This window comes from Dendrobates tinctorius, unplaced genomic scaffold, assembly GCF_039654945.1.
Source record: "Dendrobates tinctorius isolate UK_male_01 unplaced genomic scaffold, ASM3965494v1 ptg000022l, whole genome shotgun sequence".
NCBI classification, from domain to species: Eukaryota; Metazoa; Chordata; class Amphibia; order Anura; family Dendrobatidae; genus Dendrobates; species Dendrobates tinctorius.
Window position 1 is genome coordinate 92,522,715 of NW_027361690.1, and position 27,116 is coordinate 92,549,830.

General features: G+C 44.5%; 1 protein-coding gene and 1 long non-coding RNA gene across 3 annotated transcripts in view; one reads left to right on the forward strand and one right to left on the reverse strand.

Annotated features, from left to right (window-relative positions):
• Nucleotides 1-5,785: 5,785 nt before the first annotated feature.
• On the reverse strand, nt 5,786-7,718 carry LOC141084299 (uncharacterized). Its single transcript, XR_012230973.1, has 2 exons — nt 6,329-7,718; nt 5,786-6,164 (listed from the first exon to the last, which is right to left on the reverse strand). It is a non-coding gene; the product is annotated as an uncharacterized lncRNA (long non-coding RNA).
• A 1,104-nt stretch (nt 7,719-8,822) lies between these two features.
• Nucleotides 8,823-27,116, forward strand: part of MAP2K5 (mitogen-activated protein kinase kinase 5) — a 166,661-nt gene continuing 148,367 nt past the window's right edge. The window contains exons 1-3 of one of the 2 annotated variants that reach the window (XM_073568919.1): nt 8,823-9,054; nt 12,800-12,848; nt 16,128-16,195. In XM_073568919.1, the coding sequence (XP_073425020.1) occupies nt 8,920-9,054; nt 12,800-12,848; nt 16,128-16,195 (252 nt within the window). In that variant the 5' untranslated portion in view covers nt 8,823-8,919. The remainder of the gene's footprint in view (nt 9,055-12,799; nt 12,849-16,127; nt 16,196-27,116) is intronic. The other variant, XM_073568920.1, reaches the window with a different exon arrangement.

Here is a 27,116-nt window from a genome sequence, read left to right on the forward strand (position 1 = left end):
GAAATGATTGCAAGAAATGCCAAAGTTTGGTTTCATAGTTGGTACAAAGGCTAGGGTCAAATCACCAAGTCCTATTAATGCTAGACCGATGCAGATCTGGGGGTTTTATTTCCACTAGATAAATATTCAAAGACAAATATATATAATTTAATGTTAAGGATATATTCACAAATAGAAGATTTGTTGCACATATTTCAGCAACTCTCCTATTCATATCAATGGGGATTACGGGAATCATTGCACATGTATCATAAACCATCCCATTCAGGAGATGGAAGCTGGAGATGCCCAAAGGTTGTCCTGACATGCTGCAGTCTTGTTCCACAGTGGAGCATTTCCCTCCGTGTAGTGGAGGCTTGCATAACAGAAAAAAAACTGAAAAACTATTTTAGTCTGGACCGCCTGGTTCTACTGAATTACCATAGAACGTGAGCATGTAAGTGTGAATAAGTACAACCGCAGGGCACGGGAAGAGGGAGTAGCCAGCTCTTCTGTAATACAAACCTTGGGTTGTGGGCTTAAATAATAGCTGTGTGGAGCCTAGCTGCAATGTGGCCACACAAATTTGGTAGTTTACAGTATAAGCTTTCAATGGGGAGAGGGGTATAGGCCTCTGCTAACCAACTCTGATGACAAATCATCTCCTGGGAGAAGCAAGGATAGGACATTATTAGTTGGGGTGCGCTTGGTCAACAGTCATCCATGGTGTAGGGCCACCTTTAGACTTGTCTAGATTAGAAAGTAGTTTGAGGTTGTCATGTTGGGCAGTAGCACCAAGGGTACGATGCAAATTGGAAAAAATCTAATTTGTATTTCCTCCAGAATCCACAGCACAAATTAGAAGCAAACTCTCAGGTGTATATCAGAAATTCATCTGTGTTTTTGACCATATTTTCATAAGAGTTTCATCATTTTTTTGGGGGGACCCCAAGAGATAACATTCCTCCTTGTGAAGAGTGAGATTCTCAATTTGCAGACAGTGTTTCGGGGTGCTGCTCCTCCTCAGTTCAAAGTGTGAGATCTGGTGTGGCTAGGTGAGAGGCTTCTGACCGGGATTGGTGGCCCTAACGTTTTTGTCCTCTTCCTCTCTGAAGAGGCAACTTTCATATTTGATTACCCTGAGGAGCATTGCAAAGCTTAAAAGCCTCACATATGAGGCTTAACATGTCACTCTTTCACTAGCAGAAACGTTACCGCTTTAATCCCGGTCAGAAGCCTCTCACCTAGCCAGATGAGAGCTCACACTTTGCACTGATGAGTAGGAAAGCCTAAAACACTATCTGCAAATTGAGATTCTGGTTCGGCTCTTATCCAAGTCATGTGGCAAGGCTTGTTAAAGAATTGATATTGACTTTTAAGATTGCTACTCCCAATAGGTGGCGCTAGAGTTCTTGTCCTCTTTCTTTCTGAAGAGGCAGTTTGCATATTTTTTTTCTGGTGAGAGAAAAAAAAAAAGTTTCCCTACCTTCTCCTTTCAATATGTGAAAAAATAGATTGCATCAGAGTGCTGTCTGATGTTTTTCACAGACGCATAGACTTTCAATGCAGAGTTTGATCCAACACTCGGATCAAAATCAGACACGTCTACGTGATTTTACATGGACCACTCAGTCCTCAAAAATTCACAGAAATATGAACAACCCCATAGACTGTCATAGGTATAAGTGCTATCCTTAAAAAAACATGGATAGCACTGTAAAAGTGTGAATGAGCCCTTAGGCCTCTTTCACACTTCAGTTTTTTGCATCAGTTATAATCCGCCAAAAAGGCGGACAAGCGGATCCGTTCTCAACTGATGTGAACGGATGGCACAGGATCCGTTTTCAGACGGATCCGGAAAATGAAGAAATTTAAAGGAATCGCTGGCCAGAGAGAGAGAGTTTTTTTTTTTTGTCCGGCACCCAGAAAGAATTTCGGGTTAAATTAGTGTCTGGAGGACCCGCCAGAGAAAAAAACGTTACAAGCTCCGTTTTGAAATCTTTGAGGATGGTGACGGACAGCAACTTTTGGCGGATCCTCACAAAAAACGGATGCAACGGACAGCAATCCGTCACAATCCGCCATTAATGCAAGTCAATGGGAAAAAAACGGATCCTCAAAAAAAAAAAAAAAATGAGGATCCGTTTTTTTTCAAAACCTGGCGGATTGTGACTGATTGTAAAAAACGGAAGTGTGAAAGAGGCCTTAAAAAAACATGGATAGCACTGTAAAAGTGTGAATGAGCCCTTATGAACATGAGCATAATTCACTGATAAGTTTACACAGCTGTGTAAAAAAAAAAATCTAGAATAAAGTGACAATTTTTCATCTGCATTGTCATCCATATGGCATTCATTTTTATACATCAGCAGTAAATAAATTTTACAAAACCAAATTCAGTGTCCTGCACAATGTATGTGTAAAAGTAACATGCAACACGGATGATCCATCTGATTTATTTTTTGCGGACCTATAGACTTGAACAGGGGAGTCTCATCCCAAATCCAGAGCAAAATAGTGCATGTTATAATTTTTTCACATGGAAATTTGGTCTGTGTGTAAAAGAATGGTCATCTGAGCATTGAGTAACATTGCTCCTAGTTCTGTCTGTGTGAGGTCGGTAATTTTCACCGACAGCACTCAAACCGAAAATACGATCATGTGAACGTACCCATATAGGGCTGAGTTAGAAGTTGGCACTAAGTACATGGCTGAAGTAAAAGTGTTTGAGAAGTAGAATACCTTTTTGGGTCACTAGGAGGTTTCGTAAGGAATGGCCGAAAATAAAACAATCGGACAAGTGCTCTCCAATCTCATTTGTATCACACTGTGCGTGTAGCCATTCGAAACTTCTAGTAGTTAAGGCTCTTCTCACCTCTTTTAGTGTTAAATGGGTATAAATCAGTAAACCCAATCATATTTGGAGCCAGTTACGAGACTATTACTCCTGAGGGATCCTGTGTAATCAGGGAGTTTTATATTAAGAAGATGAATGGCTAACGAGCAGAGGATGTAAAACTCGTCAAGATCTCTAACACATGTGCTTATTAACTCTTGAAAGATTACCTATGACACACAGATCAATAGCACACCGATTGTAATCAGCATATCTCAGGCCGTCACTCTCACTAATGTGCTTAATGGTAGAAGGCGTTTAGCCAGGACGTGAAATCCTAACATCGTGGTGACAAGACTGGAGCATTGCCAGTGACAAAGCACCAACCTGTGCAGCCCAGCAATGCCACTGCATAAAGCTACATAATACATTAAGCTCTTATCCAGTCCAGTGAATGATCAGATATATAGCCAGGAGATCTTCTCTGTAGATAGATTTCTGAATCCACGTACAGTCATGGCCAAAAGTGTTGGCACCCTTGAAATTGTTACAGAAAATTAAGTATTTCTCCGAGAAAATTATTGTAGGTACCATGTATTTTTATACACGTTTACTTCCTGTGTGTGTGTGTATTGGAACAACTGAAAAAAACAAAAGAAAAAAAGACAAATTGGACATAACTTCACACAAAGCCTGGAAAATGGACTGCGCAAAATTGTTGGCACTCTCAATTTAATATTTGCTTGCACATCCTTTGGAATAAATAACTGCAATCAATCGCTTCCTATAACTATCAACAAGCTTCTTACATCTCTCAGCTGGAATTTTGAACTAGTCTTCTTTTGCAAAATGCTCCAGGTCTCTCATATTTCAAAGGTGCCTTCTCCCAACAGCAAGTTTAAAATTTCTCCACAGGTGTTCAATGTAATGGAGATCCGGACTCATTATTGATCACTTCAGAGCTCTTAAGCGCTTTGTTTCTATCCATTTCTTAATGCTTGTTGAAGTATGTTTGGGGTCATTGTCCTGCTGGAAGACCTGTGACCTAGGACGCAAACCCAGCTTTCTGACATTGGGCACTACATTACGACTCAAAATCCTTGGGTGATCTTCAGATTTCATGATACCTTACACACAGTCAAAGTACCCAGCGCCAGAGGCAGCAAAATCAACCCCAAAACATATTTGAACCTCCACTATATTTGACAGTAGGTATTGTGTGCTTTTCTTTGTAATACTCATTCAATTTTCAGTAAACAGTAGAATGATGTGATTTAACAAAAAGCTCTATCTTAGTTTAATCTGTCCATAAAAAGCTTTCCCAAAAGGATTTTGGCTTACTCACTTACATTTTGGCAAACCGTTGTCTAGCATTTTTATTTTTTTGCATCAGCAGTAGGGTCCTCCTGGGTCTCCTGCCGTAGCGTTGCATTTCATTCAAATGTCGACAGATAGTTTACACTGATGCACTGAGACTGCAGGACAGCTTGAATTTCTTTGTAGCTTGATTGGGGCTGTTTATTCACCATCCGGCCTATCCTGCATTGCAACCTTTCTTCAGTTTTTCCTCTGTTGTCTACGTAGGAGATTAACTACAGTGCCATGGGTTGTAAACTTTTTGATTATGTTGCACACCGTGGACAAAGGAACATCAAGATCTGTGGAGATGGACTTGTAGCCTTGAAATTGTTGATATTCAACAATTTTGGTTCCCAAGTCCTCAAACCGTTCTCTTCTCCTTTTTCTGTTCTCCATGCTTAGTGTGGCACACACAGACACACTTTGCAAAGAATGGAGTCAACTTCTCCCTTTTTATCTAGTTTCAGGTATGATTTTCATATTGCCCACACCTGTTACTTGCCATAGCTGAGTTTGAACGAGCATCATGTGCTTGAAACTGAGTTCTTTATCCACAATCTTGGAAAGGTGCCAACAATTTTGTCTTGCCCATTTTTGGGGTTTTGTGTGAAAGAAAATAAACATGTATAACAAAATGTGTCATTGCAATAATTGTCTGGGAAAAATACTTCATTTTCTGGAACAGTTTGGCCATGACTGTATATTTTACAGTGTAAAACAATGTGAACCTAACAATTTGAATAAACTGTCAGAAGAGTAGAAATTTTCAAACACCTTTCGGTACTTACTTTAGATAAAAAAAAAAACTAGTTGTAAACCTGTCGAAAGAACACTCTTTTGGCATAGAAAACTGTAGGAAATGTAAGTTATGTATTTTTTTTTTTTTATTTATAACATGTATACATCAGAATAAAGACCCAAACATAAAGGGGTTATACAGTGAAAACAAGTTATCACCTATCCTCATATTCTCTATGTGGATGCCGGAAAAAGCAAAGCACCACTCTTGTCAGCCCGGTGAAAATTGTTGGCACTTTCCAACACTATGGATCAAAGTCTTTGTTTCAAGCTTGCTCAAACTCATCTGTGGCAACTGATAGGTGTTGCCAATATGAAAATCACACCTTAGTGACAGGCCGTGTGCCTGTCACTAAACTCTGAGCCACCAAACCTGTAGGAAAAGATGTGTGCGGTGGAGAGACCACCTGATGCAGCTGATATACGACACGTGCATGATGTCAACGTAGTGAGGGGACTGCACATTTAGCTCGTACGTCTGCGTGATACCTCCATGATCCCTGGATCCAGCCGCACACAATTCTATAGCCAAACCTCAGCTCTATTTACATACCGGTAATGGCACAAACTTTTATGTTAGGGAGACTACAAAAAAAAAAAAAAAAAAAAAACAACACTCCTCAAAAGTGACCTGCTGACAAATTGAACACTCCCCTGTTAACAAAATGACCCACCCTGCTGAATATTTAGGAGAAATTTGTTGAAAAGTCATTGGCTGGTATGCGCTGTAATTGAAAATATGTGACCTTGTTGGACATTGTAATGTCTGGACTTGGTTCTCTGTTTGAATTTCGTTAATAAAAATTTATCTGATTCAAAAAAGAAAAGTCATTTTTATTGGTACATTTCCGGCTCCATTTTTTTTTTACGACACTGTCGCCTACATAGTATCTTCAATAAAATGGTGCCTGAGATTGCGGCATGTGCTGACTCCCCCATAGCAAATTCATAGAGTAGCAGTTGAGCATGTACACTACCACTCCATTCTAACAGGGAAAATCATTCTGACGATCATTGCGGGTCAGGGTTCAGACACCCATCGAACAAGTTCTCACCCATCCTGTATGTCATGTATGGAAGGGACGCGATGCGGCTTAGCTTACGCTCCCAGGCCATGACGACGTGGGGCGTGTGTCCCAGGTGGTAATGGAATGTGGACCACACAGCGGTCATCAGGCTCTGGACATTGGACCTAGGAAGGAACGCAAGAGGGATGGTGCAAGCACCGCAGGATTAGACAAGAGGTTGGACGGAGCTAGCCCTGCATAGTAGGCAGAGCACAGTGTAGTATACGCTCAGCAGGAACACTGGAACTCCCATCTTAAACAGACGAACACAGGTTTACAGGAAACTCACAATCACTAGGTACATGGTTCAAGACACAGAAGGACTTCAGGATTTCCACACAGCAGGAATCCACATTCAAGGCAAGAACTTTGGTACCAACACATAGACAGGCGAGGTCCAGGGACAAAAGATATCAGCTTTCCAAGAACTGATCACAGGCAGACCAAGAGCAACATGAAGGCCGAAACACACATGACTCAGTTCAGGAACCTAATGTGAAGCTCTGGCCCTGCTCAACAGGAAAGAGGAACTTTATATAGGAGCTTGCCCTCAGCAATAAGCTGGGGACAGCAATTCAAGCGCACACACTGCCCCTAACAAAAGCAGGGAAGGTGTGGCCGCGTGTACCCTAAGCACAGACAAACAGTACAGCATGGGCAGCACAGGAACTGAGGCCTAGGGTACACGTGGAAAGTCATGCACCAGCTGCAGAGGACCTCACAACTCGTGGACAGCTTCCACAGCGGCAGCCAGGGAACGCACACACGGAGGGTCATGCAGCGGAGCAAGGACTCTACAACACATGTACAGCTACACAGCAGAGCCGGAAACTGAGCAGCATCCATACAGATAACAGACGACAGTATCCCAGCTGGTTAGGGGGAAAGTAGCAAAGGGTTAAAGCAGAAACATGCAGAGTAACGCCGGGGAAACAAGGTACAAACACACCGGCATTACACTGTAGATCGGTGATAACTTTTTTTCACCAGATAACCCTTTAAAATTGAACAGAACCTTGGTATCAATATTAGAAACCTGTGAGCATTGTTTAATATTTTAAACATTGTTTGTCGATGGACCCAAACACATCACCAGCTGAATCTGAATTTTTGGATTTTTTGGCAGATGATGCGGCCAGTGTAAATCATTAGCCCAAAAATAATTCCGCACTCCTGATCAATGTTTTGAACGATAGCGAACGACCGCTTGTTTCACTGAAGCAGCCGACGTTCGTTTGTTGGGGTTCAAATTGGTCATTTCCTTTGGGGTTTTTTTCTAATGTGTATGGGCTCCCCAAGGTCTGGTCCCCGCTCAGCGCTCTATTGGGAGTTTCCACAAGCAGAATGCTGCTTGTCCACAATCAAGAGAAGCAAAGACTAATTTGATTGATAAAAAGAGTGCCCAAATAGGAAGACCCAGTTAACTATTTGATGAGTGGTCCAATATTGGCTGTGAGGACCTGCACAATTTTTTGTTTTATCTTTTGCCTCTTTAAAAGTCTGCGGTGATAACTTGTGCTGTTCATCCTAGGCGTATGAGGCTTTGATTCTGAAGAAAAGATTTGTACATCAGACAGAAAGCAAATGTCTGTGTTACACGGTCAGTAAAGGAAAAAAAACGGAGAGACGACACCTCATGTGTAGCATCCTCAGAGAAGACATGAATACGGGAGAGGGGATCTCACTTACCTGGAAAAGTTGTGGTGTCAAGGACAACTCATGGAAATCAACTCTCATCAGTTGAACTGCCGCCCTTGATCCGCATTACAATCCTGCTGACAGTTTCCCTTTATGAAGGGCTTGTCCAGTAGTGAACTAGCCCCTTAATCACAGTAGCTGTTAGCAAATCCTTTCCTAATAAAGAGCTCCACATTCCCTGCCTACCATGACTTTAAAGGGAATCTGCCATAATGATTTCCTCCCTCCTCACCCAAATTGTTCACATGGTTATGTAGCTCCTTGACCGAAAACATTGCTGTATGAATTCATATGTAAATGAGTCTTAACGGGTTATTTCCTTCTTCAGATATGGGTTTTGTTGGCTAGTGCTTGTAAATACAAGCAATTTTCTCATTTACTGCTTTTTAAAATTTAAAGCCATTATTGAGATATTAACCCTTTTGTTTTCAGCTCATTGCCTTGGAGACCGACCACCGCTGCCAGGCAGCAGCACATGTACAATGCTTCCAGGATCTTTTCTAGTCAGCTAATAAGCGCTGTGCTGAAGCGGAGCAGGATCGCTGGAGCGAGGGCACTGTTAGCTCCTAACCCTGGCCAGCTTCAGCGCAGCGCTTACAAGCTAGGCAGCAGCGGTGGTCGGTCTCCTAGGCAACAATCCGTAAACAAAATTGTTAATATCTCAAGAATGACTGCAAATTTTAAGTAGCAATAAACTGCAACAGTGCTATCCGACAACAACCCTTTAAGTGCTCTAGGGGAGTCAAAGCACTTTCCAAACCTTAGTCCTGTCGCCGCTCAGCCCCACCTTTCCCTGCATCACTGACTCGTCATTTTGACCACCTAGAAGAAAACCTCAGCCTTGTGGTAAGTTCACGCTAAGGTTTTTTGCAGTCAAAACGTCATTTTCTTCTGAACAGAAAGAGCCCAATAGTTTCTTTCCGAGAACTCCATGTAATAGCGTCGTGTGGTGGGATTTGTATTTCCCTGTTTCTCAAGAAGAATGTAACATGTCCTCGCTGAAGAGCTGCCTGCTCGCTGCCACTGACAAATATGTCGCATGTACGGTCTAATGACGGGTTTCCTTCTTTAAATATGGCGACATGTCCGTTGCCCTTTTCTTCCCCGATCTTCCGGCGCACAACTCTTCGGTTCCGCCAGTCACACTGTGTTCCCTGACGATGTAACCCGGCCCGGGCCGGGATGCTGCTACTTGGCTACGAGCACCCTCAGGACATGGACAGCCAGGCCTTAGTCATCCGGATCCGCATCCCTGATGGAGGCGCCGTGGACTGGACCGTGCAGCCGGCCACACAGCTGCTGTTTCGGGACATCCTGGTAAGGAAGGCCCCAAGGGACCGACACGGGTGTCCCTGCTTCCGTCACAGTGACGTCACACCCTGCTGGAGGTCCCGGCGTCTCTGCCATTAGCTGATCTGTACATTGAAGCCTCTATCACTCGCAGGGCACTGCTCACACTACAGGGGGCTTCTACCTGCCATAGTGCTCACACTACAGGGGGGGCTTCTACCTGCCATAGTGCTCACACTACAGGGGGGGCTTCTACCTGCCATAGTGCTCACACTACAGGGGGCTTCTACCTGCCATAGTGCCCACACTACAGGGGGCTTCTACCTGCCATAGTGCCCACACTACAGGGGGCTTCTACCTGCCATAGTGCTCACACTACAGGGGGGGCTTCTACCTGCCATAGTGCTCACACTACAGGGGGGCTTCTACCTGCCATAGTGCTCACACTACAGGGGGCTTCTACCTGCCATAGTGCCCACACTACAGGGGGCTTCTACCTGCCATAGTGCTCACACTACAGGGGGCTTCTACCTGCCATAGTGCCCACACTACAGGGGGCTTCTACCTGCCATAGTGCCCACACTACAGGGGGGCTTCTACCTGCCATAGTGCCCACACTACAGGGGGCTTCTTCCTGCCATAGTGCCCACACTACAGGGGGCTTCTACCTGCCATAGTGCCCACACTACAGGGGGGCTTCTACCTGCCATAGTGCCCACACTACAGGGGGGCTTCTACCTGCCATAGTGCCCACACTACAGGGGGGCTTCTACCTGCCATAGTGCCCACACTACAGGGGGCTTGTACCTGCCATAGTGCCCACACTACAGGGGGGCTTGTACCTGCCATAGTGCCCACACTACAGGGGGGCTTGTACCTGCCATAGTGCCCACACTACAGGGGGGCTTGTACCTGCCATAGTGCCCACACTACAGGGGGGCTTGTACCTGCCATAGTGCCCACACTACAGGGGGGCTTGTACCTGCCATAGTGCCCACACTACAGGGGGGCTTGTACCTGCCATAGTGCCCACACTACAGGGGGGCTTGTACCTGCCATAGTGCCCACACTACAGGGGGGCTTGTACCTGCCATAGTGCCCACACTACAGGGGGGCTTGTACCTGCCATAGTGCCCACACTACAGGGGGGCTTGTACCTGCCATAGTGCCCACACTACAGGGGGGCTTGTACCTGCCATAGTGCCCACACTACAGGGGGGCTTGTACCTGCCATAGTGCCCACACTACAGGGGGGCTTGTACCTGCCATAGTGCCCACACTACAGGGGGGCTTGTACCTGCCATAGTGCCCACACTACAGGGGGGCTTGTACCTGCCATAGTGCCCACACTACAGGGGGGCTTGTACCTGCCATAGTGCCCACACTACAGGGGGGCTTGTACCTGCCATAGTGCCCACACTACAGGGGGGCTTGTACCTGCCATAGTGCCCACACTACAGGGGGGCTTGTACCTGCCATAGTGCCCACACTACAGGGGGGCTTGTACCTGCCATAGTGCCCACACTACAGGGGGGCTTGTACCTGCCATAGTGCCCACACTACAGGGGGGCTTGTACCTGCCATAGTGCCCACACTACAGGGGGGGCTTGTACCTGCCATAGTGCCCACACTACAGGGGGGCTTTTACCTGCCATAGTGCCCACACTACAGGGGGGGCTTCTACCTGCCATAGTGCCCACACTACAGGGGGGGCTTCTACCTGCCATAGTGCCCACACTACAGGGGGGGCTTCTACCTGCCATAATGCCCACACTACAGGGGGGCTTCTACCTGCCATAGAGCCCACACTACAGGGGGGGCTTCTACCTGCCAAAGTGCCCCTCATGTCAGTGACAGTCCTCTATACATCAGTAAATCTCTGAGTGCCGGCTCATTAAGCCCCTCGTCGATGGCTATTATTTATTTTTGCGCTTTCCTCCTTCCCAGAGCCATAACTTTTTTTATCCCCTTCAATATCGCCCTTTGTGGTGTGTTTTCGTTTTTTTTTATTATTAAGTGGGACGACTTGTACTTTTGAATGATGTCATTCACTATACTACATAATGTGTGGAAAAGATGGTGACGTAGGGCTGTATCCGCAATCCTGCCATTGTTTTTTGGGTTCATTATAGTTTGTGGCAGCATATTCTGGCATCAAAACTTTTTTTTGTTGTTTTTCTGTCGCTTGTACTGTGTACCACCATACTACAGTGCAATCATCGTTCTTTTCTGAAGCCTGAGCTTTATAGGAGGACCAAGTTGGCAGTGATTGGAGGAGGAGGAGGACGCTTCAGCAGGGCCCTGGCTGCCATGGTAACCCAACATCACAAGAGGGGTGATTGGCGTCACTGCATGCCAAAATGATTGACAGTGGCATGTAAATGGTTAAATAGCAGCGATCGGTGCTGGCCTCGACTGACACTTGCCGGGTGCAGAGCAGGCACAGGTCCTGAGACCGCACCATACATGTGATCCCTGACTCTGATGTATTCGTGCATCATGGTTTAAACATAGAAAGAGACTTCACAGTGGCGAAGATGTCATGCCAGCGTTGTGCCATCGTTCTCTAGATGTGGTGCTGATTGTGCCACTTCCTGAGCACGTCATCTAATATCTGGTAGAAATGTGGCTCATTTGGCAAATCTAAAGCTGCGGGTCATGGACTGCTATGCACGGGCCGGTTATGGGTATCCTGACCAAACTGATCGCCTTATGGACACCTGAGACTGTCAGGTTTGGATCAGGAGACCTGCGGCCGGTCTGTGCAACACAGTCCTCACTCAGACCGTGAGACCCAGATGTGTGACCCTGCCTGAAGATGCAGCCGAATGGCCACTATGGCTCCGTTCAAATTTCTGTTTAGGAGTTCAGTTTTTGTTCTTAAAATGGAAAAAACCAGAGTTCATACCAAACATATTGGTTTCATACTGATGCAGGACCCTGGTGACCACCCTGATTCCATTATGACCATTTCTTAGAACTGGAGAAAAAGTGCAGCTCAACATTTTATTCTGTTATAACAACTGACACATAAGGTGACCCAGACGCACCTTATAATACCGTAATCAGTGGGGTCCTCTGCTCCGTTAGCATCAGTTAGAAAACAGGTTCAGTTTGGGTATGAGTTCCTGCAAAGGACCCCCCATACAGATACAGTTTAAGTTATGCTGTTCAGAACTATGAAACAACCTAAGATAGAAACAAAGTGCAGCGATACCCTGCTATAGGGAAGGAAAAAGCAACAGTGCATATACATCACATTGGGTACTTGGGAAATGCTGTTTTTGATAAAAAAGAAAAAGCGTAAAAGCCATCCCACCAGTGCCAAGGTGTACCCGGCCAGGACAGGCCTATCCTCTAGTACTATGGTATTTTATGGCTTTTTACTCACTGCAGGGTATAAGTTAATGTTGTTTATTCTTGTTTTGTTTGTTTGATGACCAGTGTGGACATGTTGAGAACTTTGGAAACGCTGGGCGACCACCTCTGTGGGGGGTTTAGTGGTCGTCCAGCGAAGCACTTGTCCATTTACACTTTGATTACGTCCAGTTACCGCTGACAGTAGGAGGGTCAGTTTTGTATATTTCCTGGAGGAACAGTGTAATGCAGAGATCTAAGATCATCTGTCCCAGATTTGCTATTTCCCGGGGTACACAAGTATTTATTAGAACAGACACGCCAGGAGTGGTGATCAGGACTCTGGAAGAAGTAAAGCCTACGTTCATCAGTCTGACTTGCGGATTCATTATTTTTTTTGTTTCACTCTCTCTAGGATGTGATCGGCCAGGTTCTCCCGGACGCTACAACGACAGCATTTGAATGTGAGACAATTATTATTATCATCTTTAGAGAAATTTTTATAAAAGCTCTGGTGTTACCGGGAGTCTATCAGCCCAAACTGTCAGTATGTAGTAAGTTCATCTTCTTATAGGGGATACAACCCCTATAAAAATCGCACCTTTAGTGTTGTAATCACTGTCTCCGTTCTGCAGAAATCGAATCATATATGCTAACTGGGAAAGTCGGTGCACCTTGGGTGTGACCAAGAGGCTCAGTGCAGCGCTCCTAACACTGGTTTCGCACACCCTGCCTTCCTCACGGGTAATTGTCAGAGCTGGCTTATCTGAGCTTTCTCTGTAGACACTGCTCTGCCCAGGCAACCAAAGCTGTCAATCACCAATGAGGGAGGCGGGGACATTCACAACCAATGAGCAGAACGGTGTGTTAGGTCTCTTGGCCACACCCAGCGTGCACAGAGCATCCTAATTAGCATGTCTGATTAAACTTCCGTTTCTGCAGAACGGAGGCAGCGATTGGGCTGTCCGACCCGCTTTAATAGAGTCACCCTCCAGACAGCTATTTATACCAACTCAATCCACTGTGCTACTATGTCAGCTTAAAGGCCAACTTATTCCCTGTAAGGCTGCTCCCAGAAATCATTGGATCCCATCCCCAAAGGCGAGAAAGCATCTTGTGTTACTGGATGTATTGTGATTTTGTATGTATAGTTATTTAATGCTGTGCTATGCAATCTGTGTCACTGCCATAGAAATGAATGGGAGGTTTTTGCTACAATTCCCATACACTTCTATGGGAGTTAGGCAAACAGTGAAGTTCCGGTGCATTTGGCTGTTTTGTATCTCCGAATCGGGTGGTCAGGAACTACAAGCAGTTATTGAAAACTTGTCCATGAAACATAGGCATGGGGATAACCCTTTAACAATTCACACCTCTCCTTTTTTGATATATTTAGTTGAAAAAAATCCTGCCACCCGTCTCTTGTTTACATCCCTGTAGTGACTATGTGACATGTATGCATGTGACCGCTGCAGCCAATCATAGTGATTGGCTGCAGTCGTCACATGGATGTATGTGACTACAAAGCTGCAAGGAATTAAACAGTGATGGCAGAAGACCACCAGATGGGGTCTCTGTACTTGAAACAAAAGGATGAAGCACTCGAAACTGTTAGTTTTTAGCATTTTATTCGTGGTGCACCCTTTTAATCAATATAGGGTCTGATCTGGTTATTTTTATATTATATCACAATTTCTATTATCTGTCTTTTTTAATTTTCTATACAGTTCCTTTGCGTTACCCCCAATATAATTTAGTTGGGGGTTTTATAAATAAGAAAAGTATGCATTTAGCTCCCTCTAGTGGCAGCTGCTGGTAAACAAAATTTTAGTTTTTTACTCTGCAGTGAAGAAAAGAATTAGGACCCACTAACCTCAGGCCCTATGGCTTTTAGAGGATTTTTTGGGGGGACTGTATACCATCAGAGCTTAGCAGTTTCGAACTCAGCGAATACCTGTCCAAAAGGTGAAACATTGTAATTAACTTGTGTATACCCGGTTCATCTTTTCACTTTCCCAAGTATATTATGTTACATTGGGTGAAAATCTGCAGCTGGTCAGATTTTCTGAAAATGTATTTTTTGGTAAATGTATGGTGCGGGGAGGGAGAGTGCAGCGCCTGTATACTGCCTATCATATGATGATATCTTCGCCTCGACGCGTCCCTCTCGATCAGTTAGCACTTGTTTATTGTGAATATTACTTGCGGCACGGGAGAGTTTTCATTTAAGTTTTTACTGCTTCACTTTGTTTTCTACGTCCTGGGCTTTATCATTTGACCTCCTGGGCAGCTCCTAGAAATGTCTGGTGGAGACTAAAACCATAAAAAGAAATGGGTTGTGCAGCTCTCTGTATAGAAAGTCTGTGAAGCGCAGGCTGGGACCACGCTGGGGTCTCTTCACTGCCGACGCTTTGCACAGCTGGAATAGCACGCTTTGCATTAGGATGTCTCTCTTACTTGCATGATTCTTTTCGGTTAGCGTATAGTGCTTTCTAAAAAATGTTTTTGCAGTTCATGTACATAGGGTGGTGTTAGCGCGGGCTGTAGTCATTTTCACTTTTTATTACTTAAAGGTGGTAGCATGTGCTAGAACTGAGAAGTAGCCCCTGGTCCTGAAGTTGGACTTTATTTTCGGCTAGGGCTAGCTATGCTGTTGAGTTTCCCCGTCGTATCAGAATTAGGCATTACGTGGGAGTTTAATCGCTGGTTTCCCATTGAAGTGATCGGGACAGAGTGCGATCACCAGGTGCAGAAGTAGAGAACCGCTAATGTGCTTCTACTTTTCTCTGGAAGTTTTGTTCATACGTCTTATAGCTGAAGTCATAAAGGGTCTTCCCATATTGAAAAGCATTGGGGTATGCCATCATTGTATGATGTCTGAGAGCGTATAGTGCCCTGCTGGGAAATGCAGCTGACCCTATTTATTTGAAGGGTGACCTTCTGCAGTTTCCTGCATGCTGGGTGTGGTATGCCTTCACTTTAAAATGGAGTGACGCTGAGAAAATGGGAGTAGTTGGTCTGCACTCGGTCCACTGACTGATCTTCGGGTACAAGGAGAACTTTATCGACGGTAACGGAGACAAATAGTCTTCGTCAGGTAAGTAACTTGCGTAAATTGGTGTTTTATACCTGATGAAGGAGACAGTCTCCGAAATGCCTTGTTGTCCTGCACCTTTAAGAAAGTCCTTCTTGTACCCAGAGATCAACTCAGTGGATTGAGTGATGAGCCACTACTCCCATTTTCTCTTCACTATTACTGATGGTCGGGCAGGCACCCCTTTTCCTACAGGCTTCGCTTGATGTTATGCTCCCAGCAAAACTAAAGGTTTTTGACTATCTCCCAAAATGTTTTGGCCCACAGAACCCTATGACACTCATTCTTTCATTCATTTTTCTTTTCCTGTAATGATCACTTTAAAATGGGAATACTCCTTTTAAAGCTTGCCATATAAAATAAGTGAAAAAGTTGTGCCTATGTTCAGCAATTGTGGTTGGATCGTTTAGTAATGCTAGGTGTTTGACGACCTCCTGACTCTTGCCCAAAGTAGCTTTGCGTCTTCTTCCAACCCCCAACTGCAGGTACAGGGGATCGTCACTGTTGGAGGGGTGTGGGCCATGGTCATGGTTTTTGGCCATGTGGGTATACAAACAGAGATTCATACTTGTGCTAAAAATGTGTTGTTGTTTTATGGTTTTGTTTTTATTTCTTAAATTTCAGTTCTTTTCTATTTGTAATCTTGTAGATGAAGATGAAGACGGTGACCGGATTACTGTCAGGAGTGATGAGGAGATGAAGGCTATGTTGTCCTATGTAAGTCCTGTGTCCTAGAAGTGTTTCATCATTTCTGTTAATGTCAATTTTCTCATCCCCTTCGGTCCCAGCCACTCGCTCTACAGAGAGATTGTAGAGCGGATGCAGCACCTCACCATCACTGTGGCCCCTTTTATTCTTGAAAACAGTGAAGGTCTCGGGCCATTCATAAAGTGTTGGACATACAAAGTGAAAAGCCGCCATTTTAAAAATGGTAATAATTCCTAAGGGGATTTTCAAGACTAAACATCTATTTCTGCAATGCCTCTATCTTCCTGCAGATTGCCGAATATTGACAGTATCCAATATGCACACTCTCAGGATTCCTCCATGTTGCCTTCGTGAGAGGTCATCACCTGGCCACTCGTATGCGATGTGTATAGTTGTGGTTGTGTGACACCTCACATCCTCTTCTCTCAATAAAACATTCAGAGAAGCAGGAAATATTGCTAGACCATACATGACCGCAAGGATGCAAATTGCTTGAGTGGTCTCAAGACTATCCCGCGTAGGCAACAGGCAGGAATCCTGAGAGTGTGCACATTGGACACTGTCAGGATTCATCAGTGAGGAATGTATGTTATAGGCGGAAAACCACTCTAAAGATTGCCGTACATATGAGAAAAAAAGTTGCTCATATCTGTCAGTTTTGGTTGGATTGTATAGCAATTTTAGGTATATAGGGACCTCCTGACTCTTTCCCCAATTGCACAGGGACTTGAATAGGCCCGATGCTGTGTTATCGCAGATGATGGGCTTCAGCTTTTCCGGGTGGTAGATGAACTGCCCCACTGCAGAGACTCTATAGGACAGAACACAATGTATATCTCTGCTGTCGGAGCCCTTGTTCAGCACTCCTCCGTCTAGCACTTACCTGTGTCTGTGTAGTCATCCCTAGCCATCTGTCTTCCAGCTACTTGTCAGGTCCTGGAGATACAAATGATCTCTTATGACTTGGAGGGTGAGGGTCTCGCTTGATGTTTTTTAATGTGAACAGCACATTAGGAATAATCTCTCTTAATGACTTGTGCATTAGGTATCGTGCCGGATAAATGAACTATCAATTTCTTAGCTTTTTTTATGCAGTACTTAAAGTTACGCCTCATTGGTAATTAACCCCCTCCAGGCTGTCAGCTGCCTCTTCTTCTTCTCCTCATTCCGGTGGGATTGCACTAACTTAAGTCTACTTGTGAAGTGTATCCACACATACTATAAGCTGAGCGAGACCAGACATCAAGATTAAGATGCTGTGTCTGCAGTCCTCTGTGCCGGCAGTATGAAGTGACTTGTTCTTTTTGGGCGGCATTGGCCATACACCAAGAAGACTCAGCTGAGTGCTCCTCTCGCTGACCTCTATTTCCACCCAACTTTCCTTTCATGCACCATATACAGTCAAGTACTAATGACCATTGGCTGAAAACTTTAAACATGATCGAATTCTTTCTAGATGGTGACGGTCTGTTATCTAAGGCTATGTGCACACGGTGCGGTTTTTGCTGCGGTTCCGCTGCGGTTTTGGCCGCAGCAGAACTGCAGCAGTTCTGCAGACAGTGTACAGTAGCATGTTATCCTATGGGATTTACATTCTGCTGTGCACACGCTGCGGATTTTTAACTGCGGAAAAGCTGCGGTTTTGAATCCGCAGAAACAATTGACATGTCAATTATTTCTGCGGATTCTGCTGCGGTTTGCCACCTATTCCATTGTCCAGGTGGCAAAACCGCAGTTAAAACCGCAGGGGTATTACCTGCGGTTCTGCAGATAAAAATCCGCAGACCAATCCGCAGTGTGTGCACTTAGCCTAATACTATCGTTCATTGTTAAATTTCACCAAATGAACGATTGTTTAATATGGCCACCCTAAGAGCGTTCCATCGGTAGGGTAAACCTCATGGTGTACTGTGCTCTGGAGGCAGCAGAGAAGACAAATGATGATCCCACTCACCGCTACTGATGCACAGAGGCATCGGGCACTGCCAGAGTATAGTACATTAACAGCGCCATCAGTCATGGCCAAATTGTTGGCACCCTTAAAATTGCTCCAGAAAATTGCAATAATACATGTTTTTTTACACAGTTATTTCTTTTGCTTGGATGTCTCCAAACGCTGGGTTTCCTCTTTTGTAATGCTTTGTAATGCAGGCCAATTCTGCAGCTGACTTCAGTTGTTGCTTATTTGTGGGTCTTTCTGCCTTAATGTAACACTCCAGTAATGATGAGATGACCGGACTGAAGGCCAGCAACAGCGGTATGCAAGCCGTCACGCTAATGCACACCCTTGAGGCCCGGGGTACTCGTCAGCCACTCCCACTTAAGGGAATGGTGACTTTTGCAGAGCCCTTCTCAGGTGCCAATAGTGGGGTGGCTGGGTACCCTGGTCACACGAGTCAAGCACACCAATAAACTATGCTAGTAAAGCAGAATCAAAACTATCAAACAAACTTTGAAGGTCAGGGAGCATGAAATCAGGGATGTAGGAACCAGAAGTCACCATACACCAGAGTTAGAGACAAACCAAAGACACACTCAGCAAAGAACTACCAACCGTACCACGGACGTGCAAATGAATAATCAGTGGTAAACAATAGAATATGGCAGGTGTAAATATCACCTCTGAGGTAACTCCAACTCTCAACCCCCTACCCAGAGAGGCAGAGTAAGGGGCAGAGAGAAAGGAACCTCCCAACACATACATAAACCAGGAGACATACTGTAGCTTCCGATGACTCCTAGTAACAGCTGACGCTAGGGAACCCAGTGTCCTGGAACCCCTGAATAGCATTGGTGCTAGGAGTGACTGTCCCACCTCCCAACCACACTACGCCTTGAGGTAGGTCCCCTGGACCCGGAGTCCATGGGGAAAGCGGGGTCACATCCTTGCCTCGCCCTGCCTTCTCCCCGAAGTCAACAGCGGCGAGAGTTTACTCACAGGAGAGCCGGGGTATGCCTGTAAGCACTTGTGCGCAGAGACACGAGAGCCCAGCCCTCTGTCCATTGGAGATCCGCTCCAGCGCCCTCTGATCCTCTGATCCAAGGTGCCAGAACCCTCCTGGTAAGACCGCAACCGCCTTCCTGACTGCCTGAAAGTACCCCCACTCTTGAGAAGAGACCTCTGGACTCTCACTGCCTGGTTTATCAGGAATCCTAGAATGAAACTCCGCAATTAGTTTATCCAAATGGATGTGCCCCTTATGGACCCACAACCGCTCCTCTGGCCCATTATCCTTCCAGTCAATTAAATAAAGGATGGAATTTTGGACTTCCTGGGAATCAATTATTTGTTCACCTTCATATTCCTCTTGATGATCGACCAAGACAGGACCAGGAGGGGATTGAGAAACCAAATATCTCTGGGCTTTCTTAAGGAGAGATTGATGAAAAACGTTTGTTGGGAATCCTAAAACGGTCAGAAAGCTTAACTCTGAAAGAAACCAGATTAACCAACTCTAGGATAGGAAAAGGTTCAATAAAGCTGGGGGTGAGATTAAAGCAGGGAACCTTAAGTTTTAATTTAATTGTGGACACCCACACCAAATCACCAACCACCAGATTTTCCCTCTGAGACCGATGTTAATCAGCCACAACCTTCTGGCTGAATGTATCTTTGTGGAGCTGCTGGCGAATTTCTTCCAATACCCCCTTCAGTCTGTTGGTGATCTCAGAATCAGATTACCTAAACCTCCCCCCTGGAATCTCTTCCCAATCTTTAGGAAGACTGGAGGCCTTGGATGGACCCCAAAATTGCAAAAGAAGGGTAACATACCCAAATACTCATGAGGACAAACTCCGGCGATGGTAAGCCCCCCCATTCGAGTTGGTTATGAGAGCAGACGCGCCTGAGATAAATTTCCAGCGACTAATTGGTCCTCTCAGAGAGACCATTAGACTGAGGGTGGTATGCAAAGGAAAAATATAATTCCATCCAAATCCACCCACAAAAGGCTTTCCAAGACCTGGAAATAAATTGTGTACCCCGAACGGATATAATATTAACAGGGGCACCATGCAAGCTAGCCACATTAATAAATGGATATACCATATCATGAAATGATGGCAACCGAGGAAGAGAATTACGATGACACTGGCGGGAGAAATGGTCAGCAACAACCCAGATAAGTCATACCTGCAGAGGCGTGGAGATCCGTCATGAAATCCATTGAGATGTGCAACCAGGGACGGTCTAGGATAGAAAGAAGGAGGAGGTAACCGGCTGGAGCGGACCGCGGTACCTTATGCCTCGCGCACACCTCACAGGACTGGACAAACAACTCAGTGTCCCGAAATAAAGAATGCCACCAGTATTTTTTTCTAACCAGAAGTGTGGTCCCATTAACTCCTGGTTGTCCAGCCAGTACAGAATCATGTCACCTCTGTATAATACAGAGCCTAAGGTTAACAGGCACAAACATCTTATCTGTTAAGGTGTCTGTAGGGGGCCATATGTTGTGATTTGAGTACTTTCCATTTATTGTTGGTAGCAACAACCACTTCTGGGGAAAGAATAGGGGATGAGCTAAGCTCCTGTTGCTGGACTGGGCACAGGCTCTGAGAAAGTGCATCTGCACGAGTATTTTTAGACCCAGGAGAACTTAAGAAATGGAAAAATGAAATGGTGAAAAAAAACAAGACCCACCTTGCCTGCCTGGGACGAAGCCTCTTGGCATTTTCCAGATAAATTAAATTTTAATGGTCTGTGAGGACTACGAATGGATGTCTGGCACTGTCCAGAAAATGTCTCCATTTCTTGATGACCCATTTAATGGTCAACAACTCCTGTTCACCTACACTGTGATTTAATTCTGTGGAACGGAATCTCTAGAGAAAAAGGCAGACTGTTGAAGGTGGTGGAAAGAAGTAGACCCCTGGGACAATACTGCCCCAACTCCTACTTCTGATGTACAGTATCTACTTCCACAACAAACTGTGTATCCAAATTGGGCTGAACCAGGGACGAGAGTGAAGAAAACGCCTTCTTGATGCAAGAAAATGTTCTGTTATCCTCTACCCCCCCACCTAGAGTCATCATCCAAAAAAGAGTGAAAGGAAGCCTAGTCTAAAATATACCAATTTATATTATAATATTGTTAAAAAATTTTTTTTCATTAAATATGAAAAGCAGTTTTTTCATTAAAAGTGAGGACACTACAACAAGAAAAATACCGCCCCACCATAGCGGTAAATAGCATGATTAGCTGGTGGTAATTAACATCTCAAAAAGAATGTAGTATATACATATACAGATAAATAGATTATACCAAAGTAAGTGAATATGCAGAAAAATTAGGTTTGTTTCCAAATGTGTATCTAAAACCTGTGGTTTAAATAAGGATACCATAACAGCATTCATTATGTGAACATTGGAACATCAAACCTTAAAAAAATGCAAAGTGCGCAGATAAATATGTAAACAGTAAAAAGATTATGTAAACGATATTTGCTGGTGCAAAGTGTGGGTATAACTATCCCTGGGATGCAAACTTAAACATCAAAATGGGCAAGAGCGGTAAGGAGCTAAAGTGCAAAAAAATTAAACAATGTAACGAATGCATGTTAACTCAGTGGTGCAGGCAGGAAAACCCCGACGCGCGTTTTGCGTTGGCTTTTTCGAGGGGCATCACCCCCACCTAGACTCATCTGCTACTTTGCAGGTGAGATCAGGAAGGGGTTTGACAGTCTTACCAAAACACTTATAGAAGGTTCATTAGTTGGCAGAACCCAAGAACCTTAAAGCTCCTGGGTTGGTCCCAGTCCCCATATCGCTAGCACCTTGGCGTGAACCATGCAGAAACTGGCAAGTGACAAGTTCACCCCCAGAAACCCAACCTCCTCCACTTCAAAAGAACATTTGGACAAGTTAACATACAAGACATTTTCCTTCAGCCTACTAAGGACAATACGAACATGATCCCTGTGGGACTACACATCTTTAGAGAAAATTAAAATACCAATATACACAAAAAAAACCCGAATAACCCCAAAATATCCCTATTAACTAAAACCTGAAATACAGCAGGAACGTTACAAAGACCAAATGGCATGACTAGATACTCATAATGCCCTTCGGCCATATTGAAGGCTTTCTTCCACTCGTCCCCACCCTTGATGCGGGCCAGGTTTTAAGCCTCCTTTAAGATCTAATTTAGATCTTGCGTTGATTAAACAAGTCGGGAATGAGAGGAAGGGGATACTGGTTTCTCAAAATGATCTATTCAAGCCTCAATAGTCAATACATGGCCTTAATCCCCCATCGTTTTTAGCTACAAAAAAAGAAATTGGCTCCCACCGGAGATTTTGGCGGAAGTATGAAACTTTTGGAGATTCTCCCAAACATTATCCCTCATAGTAACCCTCTCAGATTCTGAAAGATTAAAGATTTTATCCTTGTGGCAGGGCCACACAATCAATCAATTGTAATTAACAATCATAAGGCCAATGTGGTGGTAATACCAACCTTCCCCTTTCAGAGAATACCTCCAGAAACGCTCTACTGTACGAAGGGACCTGAGTAGTGGAACACCTGGCTTTATTGATTTCCTGGAAGCTTTTACCCGGACACTCCTCACTTCAAGTAATGATATCCCCACAAACCAAATCAATATGGGGATTATGTTATCTATGCCAGGGAAGGCTCAAAACAACCTTGGCTGGGAGGGACTGAAGAACCAGGAAAGTAATTTCTTCCTTGTGGAGAACACCCTACCTGATGGAATACTAGACTATCCGTAATAGTTTCAACGCTCTGGGTAAGGAAGTAATGATCCATAGAGGTAAGCTTAATGTCTAGTTTCAGAGGCCTAAGGGGTATTCCCAGGGCCCTGGCCATAGAAATGTACAAAAAAGGAGTCTTACTTCACCATGGAAAGGGTTCCGGGATCATCCACCACTGTTGTCTTCTCTGGACGTCTAGGCTTTTTTTTTTTCTTGCAGAATGTACCAACTATTGATTTGGCCACTCCTAACATTTCTGCTATCTCTGATGTCTTAGCCGAGTTATGGTCTGTTCTTTTTTTTTTTTCTTTTTTTTTTTTTTTAAGCTCCTTTGACTGCATGTTGTGGGTTCACAGCAACAGCTTCCAAATGCAAATGCCACATCTAGAATCAACTCCAGACCTTTTAGCTGCCTAATTTATGATGGATTAACGAGGTAATAGCTCATTCAGCCCATTAAAGAGTTTCTGAGATAATTGTAGAAATTACTTTTTGTCTCTTTAAGAAGAAGCAGCTACATATTATAGAGCTGTCATGTAGTTCCTGTCTGCCAGCTGTGGCCACCAATAGCCCACAGCTGGCAAACAGCACTAAATGAAGATAAGAGGCATGCAGGTCTGACTATTTTAAGTACTCCATTTTAAGTACTCTAGAACTTGTATACCCATATTAATAGCTTAGGTACGTCCAAGGGGGTGACAGATTCCCTTTAAAATGGGGTTGTTCAGTGGTGTACAACCATTTTTAAAGGGTGGAACAACCACCTGAAGTCCATGAGTGAACTAACTTTCCCTATGTTTCCAATGGTTTTAGAGGATTGTAATAAAGAATGAAGCATCTACCTGGACCAATGCTGGACTGTTTTATATTTTAGTACTGTGTGCACTGGAACCAAGTATCTAATGTGTCCAGAAAATTTGGCTGTTAAATATAAATATTTTTTGATGACAAAGTACTTCAAAAGTTTAATTAGGATGAGGTTTAATCCCAAGGCCTGTTTCAGACACGTGTCTTTTACATCAGCTGCAATCCGCGAAAATGGCGGGACACGGATCCGCAACCGTTTTGAAAGCAACGTGTGCTACCGGACCGTTGCTTTGACTGATCCGGGGAAGGCAGAAATTTAAAGGAATCCGTGTCCGAGGAGAGAGCGCGAGAGGGAGAGATTTTTACCAGCCGCCAGAACGGGATTTAGGGTTAAATTTCCGGCAAAGGCAATGCTTCCGGGCATGCGCAGTGACAAATGCGGATCCGGCCAGCCTAAAAAACGTTTCATTGTCCATCCTGTCATGTCAGCGGACGCCAAAATTTTGGCGGAGCCGTAAAAAAACGGATCCAATGGATGACCATCTGCCGATAATGCAAGTTAATGGGGGAAAAAAACGGATCTGCCAAGAAAAATGGCGGATCCATTTTTTTTGCAAAACGGCGGATTTTGACTGATGGAGACAAATGGATGTGTGAAACAGGCCTTATCTGCTTATGTACAGAGATGAGCGAATGGTGGAAAATGTACCTTATTGGCAAGTCGCCATTTTTGCTGAATCCATATTTTTGCATATATCTGGAAGTCCGTTAGCAGAAAATTTGCCTCCTCATAAATGACACACTGATCTCTCCTTCTAAAACATTACCCACTTTTGATGTACAGTTAGGTCCATATATATTTGGACAGAGACAACATTTTTCTAATTTTGGTTCTAGACATTACCACAATTAATTTTAAACAAAACAATTCAAATGCAGTTGAAGTTCAGACTTTCAGCTTTCATTTGAGGGTATCCACATTAAAATTGGATGAAGGGTTTAGGAGTTTCAGCTTCTTAACATGTGCCACCCTGTTTTTAAAGGGACCAAAAGTAATTGGACAGATGAAATAATTGTAAATAAAATGTTCATTTCTAGTACTTGGTTGAAAACCCTTTGTTGGCAATGACTGCCTGAAGTCTTGAACTCATGGACATCACCAGACGCTGTGTTTCCTCCTTTTTGATGCTCTGCCAGGCCTTCACTGTGGTGGTTTTCAGTTGCTGTTTGTTTGTGGGCCTTTCTGTCTGAGGTTTAGTCTTTAACAAGTGAAATGCATGCTCAATTGGGTTGAGATCAGGTGACTGACTTGGCCATTCAAGAATATTCCACCTCTTTGCTTTAATAAACTCCTGGGTTGCTTTGGCTTTATGTTTTGGGTCATTGTCCATCTGTAGTATGAAACGACGACCAATCGGTTTGGCTGCATTTGGCTGGATCTGAGCACACAGTATGGCTCTGAATACCTCAGAATTCATTCGGCTGCTTCTGTCCTGTGTCACATCATCAATAAACACTAGTGACCCAGTGCCACTGGCAGCCATGCATGCCCAAGCCATCACGCTGCCTCCGCCGTGTTTTACAGATGTTGTGGTATGCTTTGGATCATGAGCTGTACCACGCCTTCGCCATACTTTTCTCTTTCCATCATTCTGGTAGAGGTTGATCTTGGTTTCATCTGTACAAAGAATGTTTTTGCAGAACTGTGCTGGCTTTTCTAGATGTTTTTTAAGCAAAGTCCAGTCTAGCCTTTTTATTCTTGATGCTCATGAGTGGCTTGCACCGTGCAGTGAACCCTCTGTATTTACTTTCATGCAGTCTTCTCTTTATGGGAGATTTGGATATTGATACGCCTACCTTCTGGAGAGTGTTGTTCACTTGGTTGGCTGTTGTGAAGGGGTTTCTCTTCACCATGGAGATTATTCTGCGATCATCCACCACTGTTGTCTCCGGTGGGCGTCCAGGTCTTTTTGCATTGATGAGTTCACCAGTGCTTTCTTTCTCAGGATGTACCAAACTGTAGATTTTGCCACTCCTAATGTTGTAGCAATTTCTCGGATAGGTTTTTTTCTGTTTTTACAGCTTAAGGATGGCTTGTTTCACCTGCATGGAGAGCTCCTTTGACCGCATGTTTCCTTCACAGCAAAACCTTCCAAATGCAAGCACCACACCTCAAATCAACTCCAGGCCTTTTATCTGCTTAACTGAGAATGAAATAACGAAGGGATTACCCACACCTGTCCATGAAAATAGCCTTGGAGTCAATTGTCCAATTACTTTTGGTCCCTTTAAAAACAGGGTGGCACATGTTAAGGAGCTGAAACTCCTAAACCCTTCATCCAATTTTAATGTGGATAGTCTCAAATGAAAGCTGAAAGTCTGAACTTCAACTGCATCTGAATTGTTTGTGACACAGCGTATGCGTCATGAAAGTCGGCGCCAATCCGACCCATGACGCATACGCTGTGTCATGAGTTTAAAGCCCCCCTGCGGGTCGGGTGACCGGGGTCACGGAAAGGTCACCCGACCCACAGTGACAGGACCCTTTGTGCTTCACCACAGGGGGGTGGCTTAGCCCCCCCCGTGGCTACAATCGCTCTGATTGGCTGTTACAATCCAGCCATGGCCGATGCTGAAATAGCATCGGACATGGCTGGAGACACTAAGTTAAACCCCCCCCCCCCCCCCGACTGACGGCGCCGATCGGCCGCCGCTGTCACAATCTGCCCCCCTTCCATCCGCTCCCCCCCCACGATACTCACTAACCCCCACTGTCCCGGTCCATGGGCGCCGCCATCTTCGAAAATGGCGGGTGCATGCGAAGTGTACCCGCCGGCATTTCCTGGATTCATTTTTTTTTTTATTTTGATCACTGTGATAAACTCTCACAGTGATCAAAATAAAAAAAAGTAAATCACCACCCCCCTTATCACCCCCCCATAGGGACAAATAATAAAATATTTTTATTTTTCAATTAGGGTTAGAAATGGGGTTATGGATGGGTTGGGATTAGGGTTAGAGTTGGGATTACGGTTAGGGGTGTGTTGGGCTTAGGGTTGTGGTTAGGGTTCTGATTAGGGTTGAGATTAGGGTGTGTTGGGGTTAGGATTGGAATTAGAATTGAGGGGTTTCCACCGTTTAGGCATATCAGGGGGGTCTCCAAACACGACATGGCGCCACCATTTATTCCAGCCAATTTTGCGTTCAAAAAGTCGAACAGCGCTGCCTCCATTCCGAGTCCCGACGTGTGCCCAAACAGTGGTTTACCCCCACATATGGGGTATCCGTGTACTTAGGAAAAACTGCACAACAACTTTGGGGGTCTAATTTCTCCTGTTACCCTTGAGAAAATTAAAAATTGGGGGCTTAAAAAATAATTTTTGTGGAGAAAAAAATTATTTTTTTA